This window comes from Diabrotica virgifera, chromosome 6, assembly GCF_917563875.1.
Source record: "Diabrotica virgifera virgifera chromosome 6, PGI_DIABVI_V3a".
Taxonomy (NCBI): domain Eukaryota; kingdom Metazoa; phylum Arthropoda; class Insecta; order Coleoptera; family Chrysomelidae; genus Diabrotica; species Diabrotica virgifera.
The window spans coordinates 250,095,592-250,123,288 of NC_065448.1; the positions used below are offsets into that span (position 1 = coordinate 250,095,592).

The 27,697-nt window shown below is 33.4% G+C and overlaps 1 protein-coding gene across 4 annotated transcripts in view; it reads right to left on the reverse strand.

Annotated features, from left to right (window-relative positions):
• The window catches only part of LOC114338581 (protein obstructor-E), a 76,526-nt gene that overhangs the window by 21,983 nt on the left and 26,846 nt on the right, over positions 1 to 27,697 (reverse strand). The window contains exons 2-5 of one of the 4 annotated variants that reach the window (XM_028289193.2): positions 25,655 to 25,864; positions 20,699 to 20,887; positions 9,133 to 9,334; positions 1,804 to 4,276 (exon numbers count right to left, since the gene is read on the reverse strand). In XM_028289193.2, the coding sequence (XP_028144994.1) occupies positions 4,108 to 4,276; positions 9,133 to 9,334; positions 20,699 to 20,887; positions 25,655 to 25,864 (770 nt within the window). In that variant the 3' untranslated portion in view covers positions 1,804 to 4,107. Of the gene's footprint in view, positions 1 to 1,803; positions 4,277 to 9,132; positions 9,344 to 20,698; positions 20,888 to 25,654; positions 25,865 to 27,697 lie in introns of those variants that run through there. The other 3 variants (XM_028289186.2, XM_028289197.2, XM_028289204.2) reach the window with 3 other exon arrangements.

The window sequence follows — 27,697 nt, forward strand, 5'->3', positions numbered from 1 at the left end:
TACAGCCGCAATCTTGGAACGCGTGTTCGCTACCTGTTGATCGCTACTGTATCACTTTTAAGGCTTAATAGCTCGGTTAACAATATGTAACACTAGTCAACAAATAAACAAAAGAATTTTGCGACAGATGTTAAAATGGCTGTACCGTGGAGTTTAAAGCACCCTGAATGCGAATTTAAACACTAAAATTTTCCATTACATATAGATTTTGAGTTATCTTCTTCTTAAGGTGCCGTGCATTTCTGCGCAGGGGTCCATGCGTACATTGTCTTGTCAGGTGAAATGTTAGATTTTGAGTTATAGGATGCATCAAAATATTGCTGTTTATTATAAAAATTCTTTTATATTATATACACATAAGTTCAGAACTAGAAACAAAAACTATAGTAAGTCTTTTGTACTCAATTTTGTGCATATCCCAATTTTCCCATAACACTATGTGGATTAACAAGAACACACATTTTATCCTGCATAGTAAAAAACTAGGATAGCTCCTGGTTACGGTTCCTAAATATTATAAGTTTTACTGGAAAGTAAATTCCATTTTAAAAAAATCCATTATTGTAATCTATAAACCTAGATTTAAGCATGTCCTTTGGACAAGTGAAGGTCTCGAACTAAATCATGCAATTCGGCTTGTTGGATGCAATAAGGTGATTTTCGTCGTTTTCGTGAAAATAAGAATCATTTTTTTCTGATACATCATCGGGTTTACTTTTATCGCCATACATTTCCAAACTTTCCTCGTAATTTGCCGTGGGTCCTGGAACTGGTAAATCTTCTCCATGGAAAACCGGCTTTATTGCTGAGATAATATCTGGATATTCAATTTTATGCTTGATTTTTTTTTTTGAAAACACAGACACTTTTGTCATGCAGAAGTAACAGTCGTTAAAACGGTTTAGAACTATATAAGTTTAAATGGGTAGGTTTACTGATTAAGGATTACCTTTGGTTTATTCTTTATTTAAATGTTAATGTGTTATTCGTAGACATTTTAGATATCCCAGTGTTGTCAAATTATGCACAATTTTTAGAAAAAATGTTAATTTGATAACATCACTCCTAGATATATTACAAATGACTGTTTAAAAAAAAAATTAGTAAAATATTCATAACTCAAAAATCGTAACTCATTTTTTTTGAAAAAATCATAACTCAAAAATCCTACGTGTTAGGAACTTTTTATCATCATAATCATATTCAGAGAGCAAAAATTAACAAAAAACAGCATATTGCATTCCAGTCGCAAATTGGTTGTAAACTAGTGATAATTAATATTATGAAAGTCACTCTTTAAAGATGAAAAAAAAAAGTATACGGATTGTGGAATGCAATTTTAGATTCCCCAACGTCTATCATTTAACGGTATCTTTGCCATGCAAATTGTAAAAGGCTTGGACTTAGATTGTTACCAGAAATTTTGCTTTCCTGGGTGAAAATATACAGTGCTGTACTTTAGATTTCTCGTTGTTCATATTTGTCCATATTATATTTTTTAAATTTGTTAAACATAAGTTAGTATTTTACATTTAAAGAAAAATTGATAAGTAGTTTTGGATAAAGCAACTTACTGTCTAATGGATATCTCCAAACTTTTCAGTTTTCTTCTGCAAATAATGATTATAATAATAATAAATACCTAAATAGACCTTACCATTAATGAACCATTTAACAATGTATTAGCTATACCTTACCATGAAAATAGAATCCACCAGTAGTAACAAGAAGAAACCTACTTTACCTACAACTGTGCGGTTATGAAAGAAGGTTAGATTGGGGGTTAAAATAATGAGAGACGGGTTATAATTTTTAAGAATTTTTATTTTATATTTATAAAAAAGTTATTTTGTACCGTTCAACGAAACAAATAATTCCAAACATTTTCTGTAAATACAGAAGCGAACAGTGAGGGACTGGTAAAAACGACAATGAATGAGAAATCAGAGTTTTTTAAGTTGTGCCTCAAGTCTAGCTCCCACGCCGCAACTATTTTAAAACCGGTCTGAAACCGATTGCACTCGCAACTATTTTCTGACCAGCTTGAAACTGGTTTGCAACTAGTTGCGTCGTGGGCGCTAGACCTGATACTCATATCATACAAAAAAGCGAATTGAACTCAATTGCGTAACATTGCAGCATGCGGTGTAAAAAATTGGAGTGCAACCTCAAGTGGCAATCACGTAATATGTCGCAACAAGAATGTGTTCCGTAATATGCATAAAGAAATGCAGTGTTTCGAGAACAGGTTCACTTCTAGCTTTTGTTGCATGTCTATCGGGCTTTTCATTCACACTCATTTATTTCGAGCTTCTGTCATATGTCGTATAACCCGTGTATATTAATATTATACACAGATTATACAACATATGACAGAAGCTCGAAACAAACGACAATCGATGAAAAGCCCTATATGTATCGGCATATGAAATTCAATATAATTAAGATTTGATATTCGAAATAATGAAGTTATTTTTTAATACATGAACAAATAATCACAAACTACTATGAATTATTGATGGTTATGATATTCTTTCAGCACTTGAATGAAAAATAAATTAGCAACAATTAGCTTACAAAAAACATTTAAAGCATTTTTAATTTACATGGTCCCCCTATTATTAATTATAACTAATTTTCCAAAAACAATTAAAATATGTATAATATAATTTATTACTAAGTTTAGGAAGACCATGTAAATATGTCACTGCAAATGATACAAGAAATAGCATGAATTTAAATAATACTGCGAGGTAAAAAACTTAACACAAGCTACATGTGCAATAAAATGTAAAGAAAATTTATGATATGTAAATTGATCACCGCCATTTTCTTTCGAACACTTGACGTATGACGTATAATAGATTTATGTCATATGTCACTGACACATATAATTGGGATATATCAATAACGTCATACGTCAAGTGTACGCAAAAAATTGGCGGGATGAATAGAGGTGAATTAAATGATTTCTGATTTTCCAATCATCCCTGTCCCACACTGGAGCAAATTTAAATAAAGAACGAGCTTTTGGGACCCACATATTTAAATTATGTCTAACAATTAAATAGGTAAAAATTTAGGGCCACAAATTACCTCATTCGCAGTTCGAAAATTAAAAAATGAAAATTTTCTAACAACCCTTGAAATTTCAAAAGGTTTCTTTCTTGTAAAACAAATCTAAACTGAGAGTGTATAAATCTACGCCCTGTATGTTTATCTGTATGAGTTGCTTGCCAAAACTAGTGTTTTACATAAAAAATTGTACTATTATGCCACAAAGTGCCGAAAATTGACAGCTTGCGAAAACTTGGCCAAGTGGCAAAAACTGCCACCTGCCTAATATAACACTCTATACTCTACATATATAGGATGCGTTTGACTTGATTCGATAAGATCTGAGGGATTTTTAAAAAGAAGATTTGATACATTTGATGTTAACCGATAAAACTGAACTTTATGGGCCGTTTGCACCGACTATAATATTAAGGCTAGCTTAAGATTAAGGCCCGCTTAAAGTAAATATTTTCGCTGCACCGTATGTCAAACTCGATTTAAACCTCACTTAATTTAAGTCGTCAAATTAGGCGGCTTAAGAAAACTTAAATTAAGTGAGGTTTAAATCGAGTTTGACACACGGTGCAACGAAAATATTTACTTTAAGCAGGCCTTAATCTTAAGCTAGCCTTAATATAGTCGGGGCAAACGGCCCTATGACAATTACTTCGCAGTCTACACTTCAATACAGAGAAATGAGGCATATTGTCTTTTTAGATTAATTCTTTCAGTGAAAATGTTAAATTAATCCTTGTATAAAACAAAATTACAAATAAACGTAACTAAAATGATCTAAAACACAGAATTAACAGAATAACATTTATGTTTGCCTCCCAGCCGCCATATTGATTTAATTTTGACAGCATGTTGGAATGCTCTATGTCAACGTTAATATTCATCATTTGTAGCTATCTTCACCGGAATGCATTCTGGATGGTATCCAATAAGAGAGCAATTTATTACAGTAAACTTCGTTTAGATTTGTTTCACGTATTTCTGAGTAGAAAAATTTCATTTTCGAGGATTTAAAAATAAAACTATTGTACAAATCTAGTTGCCTGCTGGCTCGGGCGCATTACGCGACGCAGGAGCGGGCCTAGGTTTTTTGGGGGCGGTGTTAGCTTGGGGACCCGAACGCGATGATCCGCTACTTTGAAGGCCTGCTAACAGTTCGCTCTTGCGGATGCTCTTCAAGTCCAAGTCTCCGTAGTAGTCCTCGCTGCGAAGGAGGATTTTAGTTTAGAATGTTTATTAAATTTATTTTTTATAATAGGCTTGTTCAATTGAAACTCATCTTTGCTCCAAAAAAAAATTATTAGTTAATATATCTACAAATAATTACCATTACAATGAAGGCACTTAGAAAATTATCTCATTGTTTCATCAACCGATGTATATGCTGCTAAAAGAATTCTTGTGGCTGTTGCTCAAAGAATTATTTTACGGTATTTTCTATTTCTTGGTTCGACTAAAGACCATTGCCTTTTAGCGCCTTTTTAAGTAGCCAAAGATCTAAAAACCACGAGGGGATAAATTTGGACTAAAGGGTAGATGATCTAATATCCTCCAACTCATTCGTTGTAGATTTTGTTTCACTGATTTGGCAACATGAGGCCGAACATTGTCATGCATAAGAATGATACCATGTAAGAGCTTAGGACGTTATCGTCTTGTTGCTTAAGGCAAGATAATATTATAAGATAATAATGACATCACAATAAAATTTCGACATCATTCATCGAGAGTTGGATACGCAAACAATGCGTTTCCAGACACTACTTGCATTCACATATTGATTGTATTGAGTTGAATGACGGCACGCTGATTTTGGACAGATTGTTAACAATAAGCAATATGAACAAATGATAGGAACATATCAGTGTGATGTTTATAAAGATAACTAACATTGCAGAACCTTAGTTGAGTGATTACATTTACTTCCAAGGCTAACCTGACCAAAGATGGGTTTCAATTGAACAAGCGTATATTTTTATGGACTTTAATTTGTATAGAAAAGAGTGGTATAGAACTCTGACACATATTTTTGTAATGAAAACTTTTGATCTTAATACCAAGCTAAAAAATATTTGGACGTTCTGTCAGACAATGTATAAACTACATTAATAATCAAAATATTGTTTGCTATTAACAAAAGAACTTCCCATATAAGGTTGAAAGAAGTTTTTTAACAATCAATGACAATTGTTATCTATATCAACTGATAGATACCAAATCATAAAAAGAAATGCACAGAACTAACTAAAAAATGTACGAAATCTAAACTAGTAAAAATCAAGTCTCTCTAATATACTACTACGAGATGATATCAATACGGATGGTACCGATACGGATTTTGACCATAAATGGTTCTGAAAATAAACATAACGAAAACCCAATGGATGATCATCAGAAAAACCAAAAATGTAGCTAATAACTTGAGAGGTATTAGAATAAATGGAGACATATTCAGAGAGTACAAGCAAGGAATGAGCACCACCACAGTATTTAGGTCAGCTATGGACAAAGTCCAACGGGTTGAACCAGTAGATATGATAACAAAGAGGCTCTAGAGACAACTTTGAAGACAAATTAGAAGATCCAGAATTATTATGTCCTAAGAAATGAGCTTCAAAAGTGATTGCAAAAGTGGAAAAGTGTAGTGTTGTACAAGAGCGAAACCATATGAAGAAAATCATAAATACTATTAACAGATGACTTTTTCCTAGTCTAGTAGATGCTAGTAGACGAGAGTTGAAGACGATCCCAAATAAGGTGACTAAACAAATGAGCTCTATGACACAGATAAGATGAATAAGCCATAGTGAAGGAATTTTGCTTCTACAGCCCTCGATAACAAATTATGCAAAAATATAAAGCTGGCGCTGGCAGAGGTTACCTTGTAAAAATGTATAAAGACAGAACACCTAGTAGAACGCTTACCGGAACTATGGTGCAACTTCGGCCAGTAGGGAGACAAAGGAAGAGGTGGATAGACGAAGTGAGAACCGATGATAAAGAGTTATTTAGGTTGGCAAATGGGGGAGAGCAGCCAAAGAAAGAGATGCTTGGAGACGGATGCTGTGGGAGACCAGCGCCCGACCTTGGGACGCAAAGAGGGAGAGAGAGATACAAGGAGAGAGAGAGAGAGAGAGAGAGAAAGTGAGTGAGTTTGATACAAAGTCTGTTAGAATATAAAGAAGAGGAAGCAGGCGAAGTTTCAAAGTTTATGCTACAGAAGAAAAGTTTAGGTAGAAGAAATATTAATTTAAAAAATCACGAAAGAATAGTATGTATACAATGAGAATAGCTATAAAAAGATTATTATGTAGATAAATTGAATTAGAAGAGATTAACTAAAAACAAACGTGTATATACAATTGAAGATATTTTATTGTAACATGTATGTAGATAGTTTAAAAAAGAAGAAGAGACATATTTTGTGAGTACATTGCATTTAATTACCGTTACCGAACAGGAGTTGCCCTATTTGTGTGTGTGTTCACAAAGAGGTGATGGCATTAGATAAAAAATGCCCTATTTGTCTACATTATTTATTAGATAATTAGTGTTATGAGAAATATTTTGTACAAAAATGACATTTAGGTAGAGAATAAGAGTGTTTTTTGTCCTACTTCTGTATTTTTCTTTTATTTGCTTTAAATTTACTGCAAAAGTATTTAATATAACCCCCGGGAAGAAGTTAAAAAAGTTTATAAGAAATCATAGTGTGCATTTTAGTTTAACCAGATGACAAACTACCCTTAAAAGTTAGTTATTTTAAAATATGCTATTATTTAATTATATAAGAAATTTAAATTAAAGAAAGAAATCTAGCGCACAACGCAACTGGTTTGGCAAGATGACAGCTTTAACAACTCCCATTTGCCATAAAATATTGTCAACATTGTTAAACCAGTGGCGTTGCGCGCTAACCCTCTTTGCGTTTTTTATTCAAGTGAAATGATAATAATGTTAACCAATAAAATATTTACAAGTATAATAGTGGATGTCATCTGGTTGTATATTATGATGTGAATACTGTGACCAATATGTTATGTTTGCATGCACATGAGTATTAGTTGGTATTATTATTCACAACAATGATACATTTTAATATATAATTCGAAATCTTTGGTTTGAAATACGTTTTTAGTTAAAATTCGTTATATACACACATGGACAATAATTAATGGAATATTCTGAAATTATCATCTGAAGTGGTATTTTTGTGCTGCAGTCATTAAGTCCTCTCAGTGTCACGGAAATATGATTTTTGTTTAAAGTGTCATCTAAATGCCCGACCGGATTTAAATCTGATACGACCTATATGGTGGCCAATATAATCTTTTAAACACGATCTTCTGAGTTCCACTTGAGTTCCGATTGAGTTGAGTTTCACAAGAAAGTAAAGTAATACTTACCATCCAAATCTTGGCAAGAATATAGAGAAATAGACTAAATTGATATACGGAAAGAGTCATACATGTGTACCAGGGCGGTTTTAGAAAGAACAGACCTAGGTACTATGGACCGAATGTTCTCCTTAAAGGAGACATAGGCGTAACCAGGGGGTGGTTTTGGGTGGTTATAACCCCCCCTTTGGGATCTACTTTGAGCTCTATACGCTTAACATCAATATGTTGACAAATCAAGCCATTTTGAAGTTGTAACCCCCCCCCCTTAGGATCAACCTGGTTACGCCTTTGAAAGGAGATGCAGACAACTTGTTATGAAGGCAAAGTTCCTCTGCATGTTTTGTTTGTGGATTTTAGACAAACATGATAGACTCTATAGAGTCAACATGTATCGAGCAATGAAACATTTGGGTATACCAAAAAATTTTATCAGACTACTAAAAATGACACTAAAATAGCTCTATCTTTGCAATTGCTTGGCACGATCACATTTTAGATCAGTTTACGGTTGCAAAAGACTTGAGACAGGGAGATCATTTTTTTATCAACTACGTTCTACTTAGTGTTATCAGAAAATGCAGCATGTAAGTGGAAGAAACAATCAAGAAAAATGAGCATCAGTGCATGGCATTTGCTGATGATCTGTATATCCTAGCAAGAACTGCGAAAGAATTAAGAAGAATAGCGAAGGAAATTATTGAATAAGCACAGAAATTCGGATTGGAGCTAAATGAAGACAAAACCAAATATTGTGGAGGACAGAAGAAAAAAAAAGAAGAAGATTTGAGTGTGAGGTCTGTAAGTGACAAAAGCTATAGTGTTAAATAGAAGGATGGACAATTATTCTGAATACCTGGGTGTAGTATTTGATGAAAATGGAAAAGAGAAATGGGAGCTCGATACCAAAATAGCAAAAGGAAATAAAAGATTAGGCAGTTTAAGAGCCCTAATGAATTGAAAATACGTTTGTAGACAAAGTAAACTCCGAATATACATATAAAACAGTAAATATACCCACAGTAACATATGCTTGCGAGGCATAGACATTAAATAAGGAGGAAAAGGATACTCTTGAAAGATGGGACAGGAACATATTGAGACGAGTATTCGGAGGAAGGAAGATAGAAGACGTCTAGCCGTTGTGGGAGGGAAGAACCAACAATCACCAGGTTTGTAAAGTTACAAAGAACCAGATGGTTGGTACATGTAGAAAGAATGGCAGGGAACAGAATGCCTAAACTGGTTATGACCAGAAAACTAATCGGTCCCAAAAGAAGTGGAAGAAGACCTTAAACAGGTGAAGGTGAGGGGCTGGAAAAAAAATCAAAATAGAAGTCAATGGAGTAATATTGTTTATCAGGTCCTTTAGAGTAGTTCAGAACTTTGTATATACTTAAGTTTGAGTTTTGTTAAAATAATTGTAATTAGTTAATTTTATGACTATGTTTCATAAAGATGCCCTAGGTCTTAACCAAAGGCGTAACTAGGATGACCGTAGGGGGAGTTACATAAAGGTCTCTGGGGGGTATGGAATTCCCCCCTATATAAGAGCGTATGAACCTCAAAGTGCATCCCAATGAGGGGGTTATACACCAAAAACCACCCGGTTACTCTACTGGTTTCAAGGGCTTGTTGTGTGTATAAATGTATAAATACTTACCATCCAGGTACTTCTTCTGGATCTTCGCAGTTACCAGTACCATCAGCATCTCCAATTTTAAATACAGTACCAATGGGACAACCGTATTCTCTGGCTTGTCCTTCAAGGCAGATATAGTATTTTCTGCAGTCGTCTGGATGAGCGTGCCTCGAGAAAGAACCGGCATTGGCTATTTCTCCGGCAGCGGGACATGTGAAACCACCTGCAACTTCTGGAAAATTAACAAATGAAGGGTGAGGGCGCGCTGTCCGTCAGTCGTTGTCTGGAATAGCCAATCGAGTGTAATTTTGTATGTACATGTGCAAGAAATTTACTAGTTCAGCCAATGAGGATATTTGACTCCGAATTCCGTCCTAATACATCTACTACTTAACCCTTTGAAAGCTGATGACGTCTAAAGATGTCATACCGTTCCTACTGTCAGGTGCGTATGACGGTTTTAGACGTCATATGCACAACATTCGTTTAGAGTTTAGTATTTGTTTGACTTTGACTGAGACGAGTTGTATTTCTATTGAATACGTAGATAAAAGTGTTTTTATAACGTCATTTTAGATTCATATTATGGGTGAAGCAATTACAGGGCCATCTTCACCAAAACACTACAATGTAAATATAGGGAAAAATCGAGTTAGCACCCATGTCGCGTTAGGCATATTTCGTCAGCAATAAAAGGGTTAAGAAACCAAGTCTATTCTATGCCAAAATATACTTTTATCTTGGGAATGGTTCCCATTTGAGGTAGTTGATTTGTGGTTCCTACCCCTTCTTGGGGGTAAAATATTTTTTTCTGGAGTCGTTAGAGTAAATAATTCTAAGCACAAACTGTTCTATAAATTGAAAATTTTACATTTTTATTGGAAAATGAGACCATTTCATTTTTATAGCTTATGATGAAACAAAGAGATTCCTTTTTCCAGAAATTTTCCAGTGGCAGTACAAAGCAATATATCGTAGTTGAAAGCTGACTTTTTTGAGAATCCTCGAATAGGTGTATTCATCTTGAAATAACAGAAAAATGATCGATTTTACGGGTAATGATGAAAACGCTTTTTGTAGTACTTGAAAAGACCTTTAAAATGAAAACTGTTAAATATCGATTGCATTCAAACTAACCGAGATACGGTGCAAAAAAGATAAATCACTTATATATTTCAAGAAAAATGAGCAGTATATTTACTCCACATACACCAAAATTCAAACATATCGTTTTCCTTCTACAATACCTTTTATATTATTGTTATTGCTATGGTCAAAAAGTTATACGGTTTAAAATTCATTGTTTTTCAGTTTTTGGCAATAAGGGGTAATTTTCATCCCTAAAAACTAATAATCACAGATCGGCATAGGATAGACTTTGAATTAGGAGTTGAGTAGAGCCTATTCCCAAAATTTCATCAGAATCGATGCATTAGGAAAGAAATCGGAGGTAATATCCTATTTTTGTTGTAATTTACTGGAGTATATACATATGTACACATTGTGAATGCCAATGTTTTCTTTGATCTCTTTTTAATTCTGCCAATTGTCTACTAATTTTTTTTAACGACGGACATTTTTATTTTTGCGATACCTTATGAATTCTGCATCTTTTTAATCAATAATATCTCATTCAATTAGTTCAAATGAATATAAATGAAAAAAACTAATTAAAATCCTTTATAAAAGGTATATTTATATTAAAAATATCCTTTTGGGCTACATCACAAAACGTTTTCGAAATAAAAATTTCATCATTAGTGCTGCTTAAACCACCTAAAAATGCTTAAACCACTGTACATGCTTAAGCCACCAAAATATATCGGTGAAAACCCTTTAAATGTTACAAAGTTGAAAAAAAGTTACAAGTTTATATAAAAAATATGTGACGTTTAAAATTGCTTGATTTTAAAGGTCAAGTTTGAAGCCAAGTATGGAATGCCATGTCGGAGTTCTCAATACCAACGAAACTCATTCGGATGACCAAAGTCTGTATAGAGGGTGAAATATCTAAAGTACATGTAAATAATAAACTGTCTGGCAGCTTTGAAATCAACAGTGGACTCAAACAGGGTGATGCATTATCTCCATTACTTTTTAACCATGTATTAGAGAAAGCCATGAGGTCGGCCGAAATAAAAACAGAACTGCTATCGGTTCAAGGTCCCAAGCTATTACTAGCATATGCAGATGACACTGATCTCGTTGGAGACTCCATCCTATCCATTAAAGATATCTTCAACAAGGTGAAAGGAGCAACAAGTAATGTAGGGCTGAAGATTAATGAAGAGAAGACGAAATATATGTGTATACATAGAACGACACGAAGAGACAGGATAGGGCAAAATGTGATGGTCAACACCTTCAATTTCGAAAGAGTATCGAATGAAAAGCACTCTACAATGACACCGATATTGTCCAAGAAATTAAATCATAGCGACTAAGATGGGCAGGCCACGTGCACAGACTTCATAACGAGAGACTTATAAGACTGGTATGGGAGGAGATTCCTACAGGCAAAGGACCACTCGGACGTCCCAGAATGCGATGGATAACATCCAAGCAGATCTCCGGATAATGAACATTCCATTTGACCCTAGGTTGATGGAAGACCGAACAAATTGGAAGAAAGTTGTACAGTCAGCCAGGACCCACCCAGGGTTGTAGCGCTACGTGATGATGACTTGATTTTAGATCAGGTCACTTAGGACCTCCAAAATGTGGGTTGCTAGTCCTGAGGATCAGAACCTTACACTACGGACTCTAAATAGCTAATAGTGATAGTTAAATAGGTTTTAAGGTACAAAGAGCGAAGACCAGGAAATTAATGAGAAGGAAGAAGAAAAAATTCTATATTAGAATAATATTGTGAAAGACGTGGAAACAGTAGAAACATTTAACAATTGCCAGTATTTCCACAAGGATATCAAAGAAAGGATACTTGCTAGATACTAATTATAAGTAGTGAAGAATGAAAACAAGGAAATTATTATAGATATAACAGGAATTTTTGAAGATCTGGAATGCATAGTTGGCATGTTGAATATCGGCAGTACAACCAATATTGAACATAGATCATATCAGGGAGCAGAAGAACAGGTAGGAAAGCCATCACTAGCCAAGATTAAAAAAGCAATCACACAGCTAAAAAAAAAAAAAACACCCGGGAGTGATAACAGAAAATTGGAATTCATAATACGTAGTGGAGGGCAGCTTTATAGACCAATACAATCATTGGTCTAAAATATATGGGAAATAGAAACACTGCATAACGAATGAATTATTATGCATGAATGAATTAATGCAAAATTAGGGAGGCTAAAGAAACCTACTTCTCTGAAAAATGTAAAGAAATAGAAGAATTGCAAAACAGATATGACAACTTCAACCTACATAAAAAAGTCAAAGAACTAGCCGGAATAGGAAATAGAAGAACCTCAAATATATTGATCGACAAAAATGGAAATAATATAATGGAGACAGAGCGAAAACTACGACGATGAAAAGAGTACATCGAGGAACTATTTCATGACCAGAGAGAAGCTAGTACATCTGTAGATAGCCAAACTGGAGATGTGGGCCCAGAGATAACCAAATCAGAGGTTAGTCAGGCAATAGACTCTATGAAAACCAATAAATCTGCTGGTACAGATGAATTACCTACCTAGCGAACTGATAAAGTTGGTCAACGAGAAAAACCTGGACATAATAGTAGAACTGTTCAACGCTATCTATACTACGGGAATCATCCCTAGAGAAATGTTGACATCAGCATTTGTGTGTTTGCCAAAGAAAATGAATGCCAAAGAATGCAGTGACTACCGAATCATAAGCTTAATGTCACATACCTTGAAAATTCTACTGAAAATTATCCACGCCAGAATACACTCTAAACTGGAGCTGGATATTATTGACACTCAATATGGGTTTCGCAATGGTATGGGTACCAGAGAGGCATTCTTCTCCTTCAACGTGCTGACACAGATGTTTACATGTTAACCGTCCTCTTTACGTCTGTTTTATAGACTACAATAAAGCGTTTGATAAAGTAAAACATGATCGACTCATGGAAATTCTGAAAACTAAAAACCTAGATGAAAGAGATTTAAGACTAATAACACACCTCTATTACAATCAGCGAGCAATAGTAAGAATTGAAAAAGAAACATCTGAAGAAATGGAAATAAAGAGAGGAGTCAGGCAAGGCTGCGTACTATCACCTCTATTATTTAACGCTTATTCTGAAGAGGTAATGCGAGAAATTCTGGAAGATGAAACAGTCGGCATAAGAGTAAATGGAGTCTTAGTTAACAACATCAGATATGCAGATGATACAGTAATAATAGCCGATAGTTTACAAGACCTGCAAAGACTCATGAGTAAAATAGTAAATGTGTAGTAGGGAGTACGGACTCTCTCTTAATATCAAAAAGACGAAGTTTATGAAAATTAGTAAAAACAACCATAATACTAACGAAATCTTAATAGTAGAGGGCTAACAGATCGAAAGAGTAAAAAAGTGCAGTTACATAGGAACACATATAACAGAAAATAATGACTACACTGCAGAAATCAAAGTCAGAATCGAAAAAGCACGTTCTAATTTTATGAAAATGAAAAAGGTCCTATGTAGCAAAGATTTAACATTAGCTCTTAAAGTACGCCTAACAAAATGTTACGTATACAGTGTACTATACTATGGAGTGGAATCATGGACGTTAAATGTAGAGACAATGAGACGACTTAACGCCTTTGAAATGTGGACCTATAGAAGAATTATGAGGGTTTCCTGGGTAGATAGAGTTACGAACAACGAAGTACTGAGAAGAATAGGTAAAGAGAAGGAAATTGAACTTACAATTAAAGAAAGAAATCTACAGTATCTGGGACATGTGATGCGGGGCGAGAAGTATGGCATCCTGCGACTCATAATGCAAGGAAAGATAGATGGCAGAAGAAGCATAGGAAGAAGACGAATTTCATGGCTGAAGAACCTGAGAGAATGGTTTGGATGCAGCTCAATACAACTATTTAGAGCTACTGCCTCAAAAATTAAAATAGCTATGATGATTGGCAACATCCGTAGCGGAGAAGGCACCCGAAGAAAAAGATGAGGAATGAAATGAAAGGATATTTCGAGAAACAATATTAAGAAGGAAAAATAAAATTTTAATGCATTTTAAATAGATAATAAATTTGTTAATGTCAAAAATATTGTTAAAAAATATAGATTAAATACTTTATAAACAAAAGATGCAGAATTGTTTTTCTAAATAATTTTATTGATTTATTTTAGATATGTTATGAATTTAATAAACAGTAAATTTAGTATAATATAAATACCTACTTAGCTTTAGCATTAGACTTCTTAAAATGCAGTTATATGAAAAATGTATTAAAAATGATAATTAAATTGATATGGTAATGGCAGATTTGTTAAATCTGGCGGGTGTAATTTCCTCACCAAAATAATCTTATACCTGAGTTTGGAAGGGTATGTCATAATCCGACAGGTATTTTCCTCACCAAAACTGAAATGGTTGTTTCAGGTAGATTTTACTAAAAGGCATTCAAGGAAATTATTTATCTACTATAAAATTACAGTAGGTACCTAAAATAATTAATTTATTAATTTTATAGTATTTTATTTTTAGTCATAATAATTGGAATTTTGACAAAAATGGCATGTTTAATACTTTTAATAGAAAGTAATCGCGGTATTTGAAAATTTTATTTTTTATAAGGTGAAAGTTTTAGAAAGTGAAGAAGTGTTCTGGAGGCAATAAAATAACTTTTAGTGCGAAATTGAATACTATTGGGGCAAATTTTACAATAACTAGAAGTAGCCTACAACATAATCATGAACCAGATCTGCAGAAGATAGATCGAAAAATTGTTTCTAACTCTTGTAAACGTAAAGCCGAAGAGAATATACTGAAAAACCGCCAAAAATCATTCGCCAAGAGCTTGCATCTAATTTGTCTGAAACAATTACTACGATTGATGTCTGTTACATAAGAAAAAATATATATAATTATCGACGAAAATGATGCCTGGTCGACTTCCTTCCAATATTGATGAGGTTCAAGAATTTGTGAAGAGCTGTGCTCAAAAAACAACCAAGGAGGAAAATTTTCTCTTTATAAACTGTGTCAAAAGTAAGATAACTGTATTTAGTTGTGAATGTGAAACAAATATAAGATTTTTAGCAACATTGAATTTTATACAGAGAGGGGCAAAATTATGGAATATATTCATTTTCTCTAAAATGGACGATTTTGGACAAAAAACCCCGAACCACGTCGATTTTTATTTTTAAATCACAATTTTTTGGCATATCTATATTTCATATTAGTGACGTCATCAATCAATCAATCAATCAATCAATCAATCAATAATTACGTTAATGTTTATATTACTGAATAGAGAATATAACACCCTTTCAAATAAGCTACCACACTACCCCTATTCCCATTTAAAAAAATCATTGATTACGTAATCACGCACAGTTAGATGACGTTACTACTATGAAAATATAGGCCAAAAAATTGTAGTTAAAAAAATAAAAATCGACCTGTTTCGGGGTTTTTCTCCAAAATCGTCCGTTTTAGAGAAAATTAATTTATTCCACAATTTTGCCCCTCTCGTATATTATATGTATGGCACAATCACCGTACCACATATTATTTGCAATTATTCACTATTCATGGGCCAATTAATGGGCATTATATTTCTTTATTATACTGTTTACTGTCAAACAAAAAAAAACAGCAACTTAAAGAAATCTTTTCTATTTGTTAAAATCAGAAATTTTTAAAGCTCTCGAAATTGAGTTTAATCCTAGTAAAGTTTTTGCAGATTTTGAAAAGGCTATATTTATACATAATGCAATCATTCAAATGTATCCAAACACTGAAATACATGATTGAAGATTTCACCTAAGTACACCAAACTTGGTATAGAAAATTCAGTCTCTTGATTTAACATCAGAATATACAGTTGAGTCCGCGAGTCTTTACACGTGCGTCATCATTTAAAGCATACGAAATAAGTCAGAAATTTACTAAACGCAATAGCAAGTGACAGAAAGTGGGTGTTATATCGATCACGGGTTATAGTATAGAATTTGATGTTATCAAATGAATAGAATGTCAAATTTAAGTTTTGCTTTAAAATTTTGGTGCATAATTTCAGCTACATTCGAAGTAGCTTAATAAATTATTTTATTATCATTGATTGATAAATGAATAAACAATTTGTAAAAAAATTCAATGACATATTTTCTTTTTGTTATTTTATTCACTTTGACGGAACATTTAACACAAGCATATCTTGTACGTTGTCAAAATTTATCGTAGAATAACATAAACTTATTTATCATAAAATTTCTAATTCCAATATAAAATTAGTTGTGAAAACAACTGATGATATATTATAAAAAACTTCAAAATGCAAAAATTCGACAAAATAACAGCAAAAAGTTCAACAAACTGACGGCCACAAAAGTAAACAAACCAAAACGTCAGAAATTGTACTTAAAATAATATGTGAAAACATTCCCAATCGACTTTCTTTGTATCTGTCTCTTTTCAATGCACTGAGTCTAAATCGTTCATAAAAATAACATGTGTTTTTACTTAATAGCATGCGGCAGCTGGTTTGTCATTAGATTCATGCGTGGAAGAGAATGATGCTAGATAAAAAGTATGTGTTGTATCTCGCCAGGTAATAATGACGCACGGGTAAAGACTCGCGAACTCAACTGTACAAATGATTCTGAAGTAGGCTCAAACATACTTTTGGCCTTACATTATATAAAACCGGAAGACGTATCAGATTGTTTTGTGTTTGATTTAATGCCATGCAAACTATAAAATGAATTTTTTTTATTACTGCAGTCTGCAAGTAAGCTGAGAAAAATGTAGAAAATTTACGTACGACTGGTCTATTATTTGACAAATACTGACATTATTTCGAAGTCTATTAAGTACGATATAACGCCAAAGGGGGTGTTATAGAAAAATAACGCCCTAGGGCCTATTAAATTTAAATAACGAGTTAAATACTGTTAAGTTGACAAATAAAACTCTAAGTAAAACTATGGTTACTACAATTACGTTACGACTATTTCTGGTAAATGTACTTATTCGAAAACTAATTAATTCAAAATTTATTCAAATTTTTTGCATATAAAGAATAATTTAGTCGGGCATTAAACGTTGAAGGCATCACGGGTATTATAATAATAAAATAATAACGCTTTCGGTCAACGTATATACCTCGGGCCGAAGGCCCTCGGTCTATACACTATTGACCTCAAGCGTTATTATCCTTATAATACCCTTGGTATGACCTTAATAACTATAATAAGTTATCAGTCTAATCAAATGACTATAATGGATTTTGTAAAGTGTGTTTCTTATTATAGTAAATAATAAATAATAAGTTATATGTTTTGCACATTATCTATATTATAAACTATTATTACAACGTAAGGAAATGAATGTCTTTTATTCGGATTTCGGATGCTTTCATAATAATCATTCTTAAATTACATCTATATTTTTTATTTTATTAACTGAGTGAGTTGGTGAGGAAAATACCTACCGGATTAATACGAACCCTTAAACTTGGTGAGGAAAATACCTGTCGAATTATATGTTTCTACTGGTTGGTGAGGAATTTACCTCCGCCCGTTAAATCAGTGTAAATTTAATTACTGCTTTCTCTTGTGTTGTTAATTAGCAATCAAACTGAATATTTAGCTCTAAGCTTAAAAATCAATCATGCAATACTACTATTTTAATTATACATAATTGGCAATAACATGATCGCAGAAAGCAAACCAAAAAAATACAATTTTAATGTAAGCTTGAACCAAATTAGTCATGCATATGTACATAGTTTATTTAAACGATATTTTGCATAGAACTGAGTAGTTACAGTATCGTGGGAATTCATGTGCTCACATACTTTTACAATCTAATTTTTAAGTAGGTAATTATAACACTTTTTAATGACCTGAAAAATGTTATCTGAAAAACCCTACACTTTTGTACTGTAACTTTTTTGTCGTATCTCTTATCGTATTCGAGTTACAAAGAGAAAAGTGAAGATTTTTAAGAAGATTCCAAAAATGCGCTCTATAATTTGATCTTATTTTTTCAAAAACCATTAATTTTAAACCCGTCCAACTTTTTGAACATAGAAATAGCACATCAAAGGTATTGTAGAAGGAAAACGATGAATATTTAGGGTTTAAATATACTTCTCATTTTTCCTTAAATTAGATTAGTCATCAATTTTTATTTCATCCTGTCTCGCGTAGTTTAAATGTAATCGACAGTATTGGTAGTATAACCCTGAAATCGACCATTTCCTCTGTTGTTTTAAGTTGAATACACCGATCTGAGCAGGCACAGAAAAAACTATTTTCACCTACCATATCTCTTTTTGTATTATAATTAGAAGATTTATGAAGAAATGGATCTCTTTGAAATGGATCTCTTATATAGTTTTTTTCGTTAGATGCATAATTTTTAAGGTCATCATTCTCGCCTTATCCCTATGCGTGGTCGGCTTCCCTAATTGCATTTCTCCGCACAATTCTATCAATGGTAATCCCCTTTACCAACATGGCCTTCCTTATCAGGAGGGAAGGGGTGAGAACCACCGCCAATATAGTAGCGCCATAGGATGGTAGACTTTGTTTCTTGAGCTATTCCCTACTTACAGTGAATATATCAAGTAAATTGATGCAGTATATATCTAGAATATACTATTATAGACGCACATTACTAGTGCATAACTTTATAGAGTTATTTCTTTTGTTACATTCATTATTAGTAAGTTTATTCCGTCAATAAACCAGTAGAAATTTGAAAGTGCATATTATAACATTGAACTAACGTCCGTGAAAAGTATAATTAAAGTTTTATACCTGATTTAGTTTCAGTTATTTTAGGAAAGTTTCCAAATAATTCGTGTGGTACATAAAATCACCGTAAATTCTTTGATAGTTGATTATTAAAAACGTATTAGCACATCATATAATTGAGCTTTCTTTTCTTTATTAACGAGATAGTTGAAAAACCTTACTAGATTAGTTTTATATTCAGAGTTTTACTTTCCACTTTTTTTGTTTTACACATTTCTTCCTCTTATTTCAGTTGCCTCCTTAATTTCGTTAAGATTATTAGTTTTGATTTTAATTAATCTCCCATTTTGTCACTTTATATTCTCATATATTTTATATTTCCTATTCCACTTTCGGTTTTACCGGAAAACCCCTCAACTTATATAATTTAAATAGGGACACTCTGTATATTTGTCTTTCCCAATTCATACATACATAAATACAAAAAATCAATCACTTCAGAGTTAAAAAATAGACACATTTATTTATGAGAATAATATACAGTGATGAGTGCGCTAATAACCAGCAAAATAACGCAAAAGATGAAAAACATATTAAGTTGTGAGATAAAAAGAAATGAAACTAGTAGAGGTGTGAAGTTTAGCGATAAAAACCTATAAGCTTAAATTCTACTTATTGTTTCCCACCTTTAGACGTATCGGACGAGTTTGCAACTAACACTGTGACAGTGACAGTTTTAGTTGACATACTCCTCTGGGACGTCTAAAGATGGGAAACAATAAATAGAATGTAAATATACGTTTTTATCGCTAAATTTCCGAACTCTATTAGTTTCATTTCTTTTTATTTCACAACTTAATATACGTTTTTCAGCTTTTGCGTTATTTTGCCGGTTATTAGCGCGCTCATCACTGTACATACATCTACTAGTTTCATCTTTTTTTACTTCACACTGTATGTAAAGTGATGAGGGCGCTAATAACCGGCAAAATAACGCAAAAGATGGAAAACATAATACATTGTGAAGTAAAAAGAGATGAAACTAGTAGATGTGGAAAATATCGATAAAAACGTATAAATTACCATTACATTACATACAGTAGGAAAAATGAAAGAATACCCATGAACGAACATATAAAATACTCTGTATTTTCCTGTCACCGTGTCACACAAAAAATTGGCCAGCGTAAGTACATGTAATACTTATTGTTACATGTACTTGCACTGGACAATTTTCTTTGTGACACGGTGACAGGAAAATACAGCGTGTTTTATATGTTCGTTCATGGGTATTCTTTCATTTTTCCGACTGTAGTTTCCCACCTTTAGACATATCGGAGGAGTGTGACAACTGTCACTGTGGCAGGAGAATTTTATAAAGTACTCCTGTTACAGACGTCTAAAGGTGGAAAACTAAGTAATGTCGTGTTCATTTATACGTTTATATCGATAATTTCCACCTCTACCAGATTCATCGCTTGTTATTTCACAAATTATGTTTTCCATGTTTTGCGTTATTTTGACGGTTATTAGGGCGCTCATTACTGTATAAAAAAAATTTTTACTTGAAATTTATTTTCCAGTTTTTCTGGTATGTGGTACTATTATAAATTCTCAGTTCTTCGCAAAAATATCTATATCAAGCAATGATAAGAACAAACTCTACTTTTGATAGTTGTTAAACATGCAATATTTGAACAAGAATGTTACCTTCGTTTTTACATTCTGGTACTTGATCGGCCCACATACATACTCGAGATTCTCTATCGTAGGCAAGACCGGGTGAGCATTGGTACCTTGAAGCTTCTCCATTCCAGCAGTTCCAGAACACGTCACATTTGGCTTCATCTGAGAAGATACCATAAAGCCTTTCACAATGGGTCGAACTAATTGGAGGTTCTGTAAATAAAGTATTATTTATTTTAATATTTTTGTATGTACATATAATAATATTTCTATATCGTATAAAAAGGGAGATACCTACTAAAACAAACCAGGAACATATTTTAAAAATTTCTTAAGGTTTTTACTCAGACGAAGCAACGAAGCACTAAAAAGTCCAAAACCTAGGAATTTTGTGCAGTAAGATGAATCGTCATGCAACTTTTCGCATTCAATTCGAGAGAGTGTCAGGTAATTTTATGAACTAAATTGATCTCCGGCAAAAAATTTTGTGCATGAGAAAATGCATTTTCAAAGTTCATCTCGAAGAAGTGGAAAATGAAAAATTTAGAACTCGGGAAATATTGAAGGAAATAAGTTCAATTTTTATATTTGGGGGTTTTGGAGGTCAGTGAACACAAATTTCATGACGGCGATGGTCTCCGAGGTACGCCAGGTACCTGGTGCCCAGGGTGGAGCTCGTCGCCTGGGACGATCGAATAATTCGCGAAATGAAAAACACGCGGATCGAAAAACTAAAAAACACGCGTTTAATATTTTTCAAAAATCTATCGAATGACACTAAACACGATTTCCTACTTCATCCCCTGCAGGTGGGTGGGGGTAACTTTAAAATCTTAAACGGAAACTCCCATTTGTTATTACATATTTGGATTGCTTACGTAAAAATAAGCAACTTTTATTCGAGAAAATTTTTCGAATTGTGGAGAGATGGTGCTATAATCTGAAAAAACGATTTAGCGTGATACCACAGGTAAATTATAGAAACGGTCTAATATCTCGAGAAATCCACTTCCAAATAAAAGACCAAAAAATACGTATTTAATATTTTTTAAGAACCTATCGAATAACATCAAACACGACTCTCCACTCCAACACCTTGAGGTGGGGTGGGGGTTAACTTTAAAATGTTAAATGGGAATCCCCATGTTTTATTACAGATTTGGATTCCTCATGAAAAATAAGTAATATTTATTCGAAATATTTTTTAGAATTGCTAATAGATGGCGCTAATAAATAGTGTTTTTCCGATTATAGCGTCATCTATAATTCGAAAAAATGTCTCGAATAAAGTTACTTATTTTTACATAAGGAATCCAAATCTGCAATAAAAAATGGGGGCTCATATTTAAGATTTTAAAGTTACACCCCACCCCACCTCCAGGGGGTGGAGTGAAGGGTCGTGTTTTATGTTATTTGATAGGTTCTTAAAAAATATAAAAGATCTTTTTTTGGTTTTTTATTTGGAAGTGTATTTTTCAAGATATTAGACCGTTTCTATAATTTACCTATGGTATCACGAAAAAATTGTTTTTTCCGATTATAGTGCCATATATCCACAATTCTAAAACATGTCTCGAATAAGAGTTGCTTACTTTTACGTAAGCAATCCAAATATGCAATAACAAATGGGGTTTCTATTTAAGATTTTAAAGTTACCCCCACCCCACCTCCAGGGGGTGGAGTGGGGTGGTCGTGTTTAGTGTCATTCGATAAATTTTTGAAAAATATTGAATATATATTTTTAAATTTTTCGATCCAATCTTCATTCCGCGAATTATTCGATCGTGCCGTGAATTATTCGGTCGTCACAGGCGACGAGTTCCACCCTGGGCACCAGGTACCTCGGAGACCATCGCCGTCATGAAATTCGTGTTCAGCGACCTCCTAAACACCTAAGTATAAAAATTGAACTCATTTCCGTCAATATTTCCTGAGTCCTAAATTTTTTATTTTCCATCTCTTCGAAATGGACTTTAAAGATGCTTTTTCTGATGCACAAAAATTTTTGCCGGAGATCAATTTAGTTCACAAAATTGCCCGACACTCTCACGAATCGAATGCAAAAAGTTGCATGATGACGATTTATCTTACAGCACAAAATTCCTAGGTTCAATGCTTCGTTGCCTCGTCTAATTGTATAAACGAGAAGAACTTCCAGATCCTAATCAAAGTCAAATATTAAAAGTCCAAAATGTAAGCTCAGAAAACATCTCAGATATCACAACAGAGAAAATAAAAAGAGCTCTCTCGGAGATGAAAAACAATAATTCACCTGGAGAAGATGGGATAGTCATAGAACAAATAACAAATCAAATATGGATAAGAAACATTAATAAATGTAGGCAAAGAAATAACAGACGTTCTCACAATCATTTATTTACATAGGATGGCCAGTTTCGCTGTCTACAGTTTGCACAGCATCATCAGGTCTCCGGTAGAAGTAAATTACATGCTACAAAGTACAAAAACCAGAGTTTTTTTTTAAGTTTTTGTTTTTTGTACTTTGTAGCATGTAATTTACTTCTACCGGAGACCCGATGAAGCTGTGCAAACTGTAGACAGTGAAACCGGTCGTCCAATGTAAATAAACGATTGTGAGAACGTCTGTCATTTATTTACAGTTACCAACCTTGCGAACAAGTTGAGCTCCGCTCTAGATACGGAAAAAATGATCATCTACAAGATATTATATCGCTAAGAGAAAAGTGAACAGAATACAAGAAACCTATCACCAATCTTTCTTATATTGGACTATAATATATAAAAGTATAAGACTCTTGTAAGACTGGTATGGAAGGAGATTCCTACAGGAAAAAGACCACTCGGACGTCCCAGAATGTTATGGAGAGATAATATCCAAGCAGATGTCCGGAAAATGAACATTGCATTTGACCCTAGGTTGATGGAAGACCGAACAAATTGGAGAAAAGTTGTACAGTCAGCCAAGACCCAGCCAGGGTTGTAGCGCTATGTGATGATGATTGTAGTCAGCGATAAATTCAAATTGAAAGCCATAGCATATAGCACCGACCAAGTAATTGCATATTCGTTGCTTACAGTTCGACAAGTTATGGATGACGTATGCGTAGAAGGCTGAGCTTGTACTGACAGCGGGTATGTTTTGTAAACTCCCGAACGGGTTAAGCAGATTAAGCACACAGATGCTTTTAAGGAAAGCAGAAAGGAAAAATTTGTAGAGACACTAACGGTGAAATTCTACATGACAAAAACTCAGTTCTTAACAGATTGGCACAACATTTCAGCGAATATCTAAATATAAACGATATTGAAGAAGGTTACAACATAGAAAATCAACAAAATCTACATCATCAACCACACAGTGAAGACCTAACAAGAGTCAAATGCCATTTTAAAACTCAAAGACAATAAAGCCCCAGGAATCGAAGCTCCTCTTTTGAAATGTATAAAAAGGTGGTGATCAACTATTTGCAGCAATCCATAAATTAATAGTACTTATATGGCAGCATGAACTGGTACCAGAAGAGTGGCTAAATGGAATAATATGTCCGTTGCATAAAAAAGGTGATCAACTGGATTATAAGAACTATAGAGGCATCACTCATCTGCTAGCATCTGAGTGAAATTTTTCACAAATGATATTGATGGTCAATATCAATGCGGATTCACTGCTAGAGAGTCAACTATAAATCAAATTTAAGCACATAAGCAGATTCTAGAAAAGTCACTAGAATATAACATAGATACCCACCATATCTTCGTCGACTTCAAAGCAGCTTATGACAGTGTTAAAAGAACTGCATTATATAATGCAATGATAGACTTTGGTATCCCACCTAAGTTGGTTAAGTTGACCCAACTAACAATGCAAAATGTAAGCTCATGCTTAGAATTGAAGGAGAAAACTCGACGTTCTTTGACATTAATAATGGTCTAAGACAGGCCAGCGCGTCTCCTCTTTAATATTGCCTTGGAAAAGGCAGTCAGAAAATTAAATATTAGAATGAATGAAACTATTTTTAATAGATCGACGCAAATTTTCGCATTCGCTTACGATATAGTTATAGTGGGCAGAAGTATGAGAGACATGGTGCAGTGTTTTACAAGGCTTGCGGACGCGGCAAGTGAATTAGGACTTGTGGTAAACGAGGAAAAAACCAAATATATGTTGGTTTCTAAAAACTCCCAAAATATCGAACAGAGAATATAAATTAACAACCATACCTTTGAGCAAGTCAAGGAATTCACATATTTTGGATCGCTAGTAAACTCAATAAACACGACAAGCGACGAAATAAAAAGACGCATAGCAATAGCAAACAGAACTGTTCAAGGTCTCCAGAAACATTTAAAAAATAAAAATATAAAACGTGCAGTAAAGCTCAATATATACAAAACCTTAATAAGACCGGTTTTGATATATGGAGCTGAAACATGGACCTTATATCAAAATGATGAAAGACTTCTTGGTATTTTTGAGAGAAAAATTCTTAGAAAGATTTTTGGGGCCGTAAATGAAAATGGGCTATGGCGTCGAAGATACAACTTTGAACTGTATCAGTTATACATCGATCCTAATAATTGTGAAATTCGTTAAAGTGCAGAGACTTAGATGGGCTGGACATATTGCTAGAATGCCAGATCACGAATACACTAAGAAATTAACTTTTTCAAAACCAGAGGGCACAAGAAGTAGAGGAGGACCACGAAGAAGACGGATTGATGATGTGGAAGAAGACCTAAAGATTCTAGGGGTCAGAAAATGAAAGGAAGTTGCCAGGAATCGACAGAAATGGCGACTTCTTTGCGAGCAGGCCAAGATCCACAACGGATTGTCGAGCTACTTATGATGCTGATGATGATGAGAAGATAGAGACGAATTTACAATGGTTATAGCTAACCTTCATTAGTGGAGTCGGCACTAGAAGAAGAAAAATGAAATATTTTAAACTTAAATTGTAAATTATACAGATAATGATTTAAAACAATATTCCAACTTACCCAATTGCGTCCTGTCTCCACAATCTACATTGTGGATGTAATCACAGTTTTCAGTCAAAAATTTGGAATCACTAGCATCGAACGCTAAACCATTTCCACAAGTCTTTAATTCTGCTACATTGTTGTCACACTTCCAATATTTATCGCAGGATATGTGATGTGGGTAAAATCCAAAATCGTCTGGACATTTGAAATTTTCTTGACTGTATGCTAAAGAAAAAAAAATGAATAAATATTGTTTATACATCACTCAATAAAAATAGGATCTGATATAAATTCTATGGCAGTATTACAAAAGATATTTTAAATAAATATTTTAATTTTTAAATATATTTACGATGCATTAACTTTACAGCAAAAACACTTAAACGGTACAGGGCCTCGATTTTTGACCCTTCGCTTCGTTATCGAACCTATTCGTTTCATATCTCTTTAGTATACGAAGCGAATGCGTTCGATAACGAAGCGAAGGGTCAAAAATCGAGGTCCAGCCCCCTGTTAAGGCAAAATTCCCTCACTCCCAGAATTCAATTTTTTTATCTTTTATGTGATTAAAAAATAAGATGCAGCGCCTTCACTCCTTCCCCCCCCCCCAAACTCCAAAAACGTCATTTTTTAGTTTTTATTTATTTAGGTAGAATGCAAATAATTTATAAATTTAAAAAAATTCACACACATAGTTGAGACATTTGTAAAATTTTTCTATGATGTATAGACCCATAGGTTGAGTGTACATAACTAACTTCAAAAACATTTTTATTTTTTTAAGAGTATCTGTACATTTTTTTAAAGATGGCTGCAGTTCTTATTTTTTATATGTATTTTATCAAAAACTATACTTTTTTCAGATTTTTGTGTAAGGTGCGCCACCTTCAAAAATTCGAAAAATAGGTTTTTTTAGACGGTTGTCGGGGATTTTCCCAATTTTATAGACTTCAAAATAGACGAGATCAAGGTTTTTTATAGGTTATATATAATTTGAAGTAACTGAGTCCATTAGGATAAATTAATAATGGGAGCAACACGTTCAAATCCTCAAATAATGTCCTCAAAAAAACCCAGTTTTTATTGGGGGGGGGGGGGTTTAAATGTGTTCTTCCCATTTTTGAATGTCCTAAAGGACCCAGTTACTAATATATAGAAACTATAAAAAAACTTTTATCTGATCTATTTTGATGTCTATAATATGGGGGAAATCCCCACAAACCCCATAAAAAACAGTTTTTCGAATTTTTAAAGGTGGTGCACCTCACGCAAACATCTAAAAAAATAAAAATATAGTTTTTAATAAAATACATAAAATAAAAAATAGACCTGCAGCAATCTCTTCTAAAAGAAGTCAGGAAAAAAATTTTGAGCTTATGTACTCAACTTACGGATCTATAACAATTAACGTGTTTTGTAAAAGCCGTTTGTAAACTATGCGTGTGAATTTTTGTGAAATTTTAAATTGATTGCATCCTTCCTAAAAAAAAATAAAAACCAAAAAATTACATTTTTGGGGGTCTGGGGAGAGTAACGGCGAGTGGTGGTTTAAAATTGTGTGTCTTATTTTTAATGACATAAAATGTAAAAAAAAAAATGAAAAATATTTAATTTTAAGGAGTGAATTTCCGTTTGCCTTTCAACGGGGGTACCCTTTACAACTTATTGTAAATAATTTTATATGGATTTTTTTAAATTGACATAGAGTTAGTATCAAGCAAGTTATGATGGACAAACAATGGAACCCAAGAGATTATTTAAATAAAAATATAAGCTTAATTGATGCTTTTCACATTGTAGAACTAAGTCCAGAAAATCTATACTTATTCGTATATGTTATCTTTTGTTACTTTTTGGAAAACAGTGTCATTCATACATTCATACATCAATCACTCATTTAATATAAGTTGTTCATTTTGAACTATAAATCTTATCAATAGACACGAATCAAACCTCAAAGTTCACCACAGCCTGTGGAATATTCTAGCATTTATAAAATACCGAAATTAAAATCCGACTATAGCCTCAGATTTTCTTAACGTTCTGTTTTTTATTCAA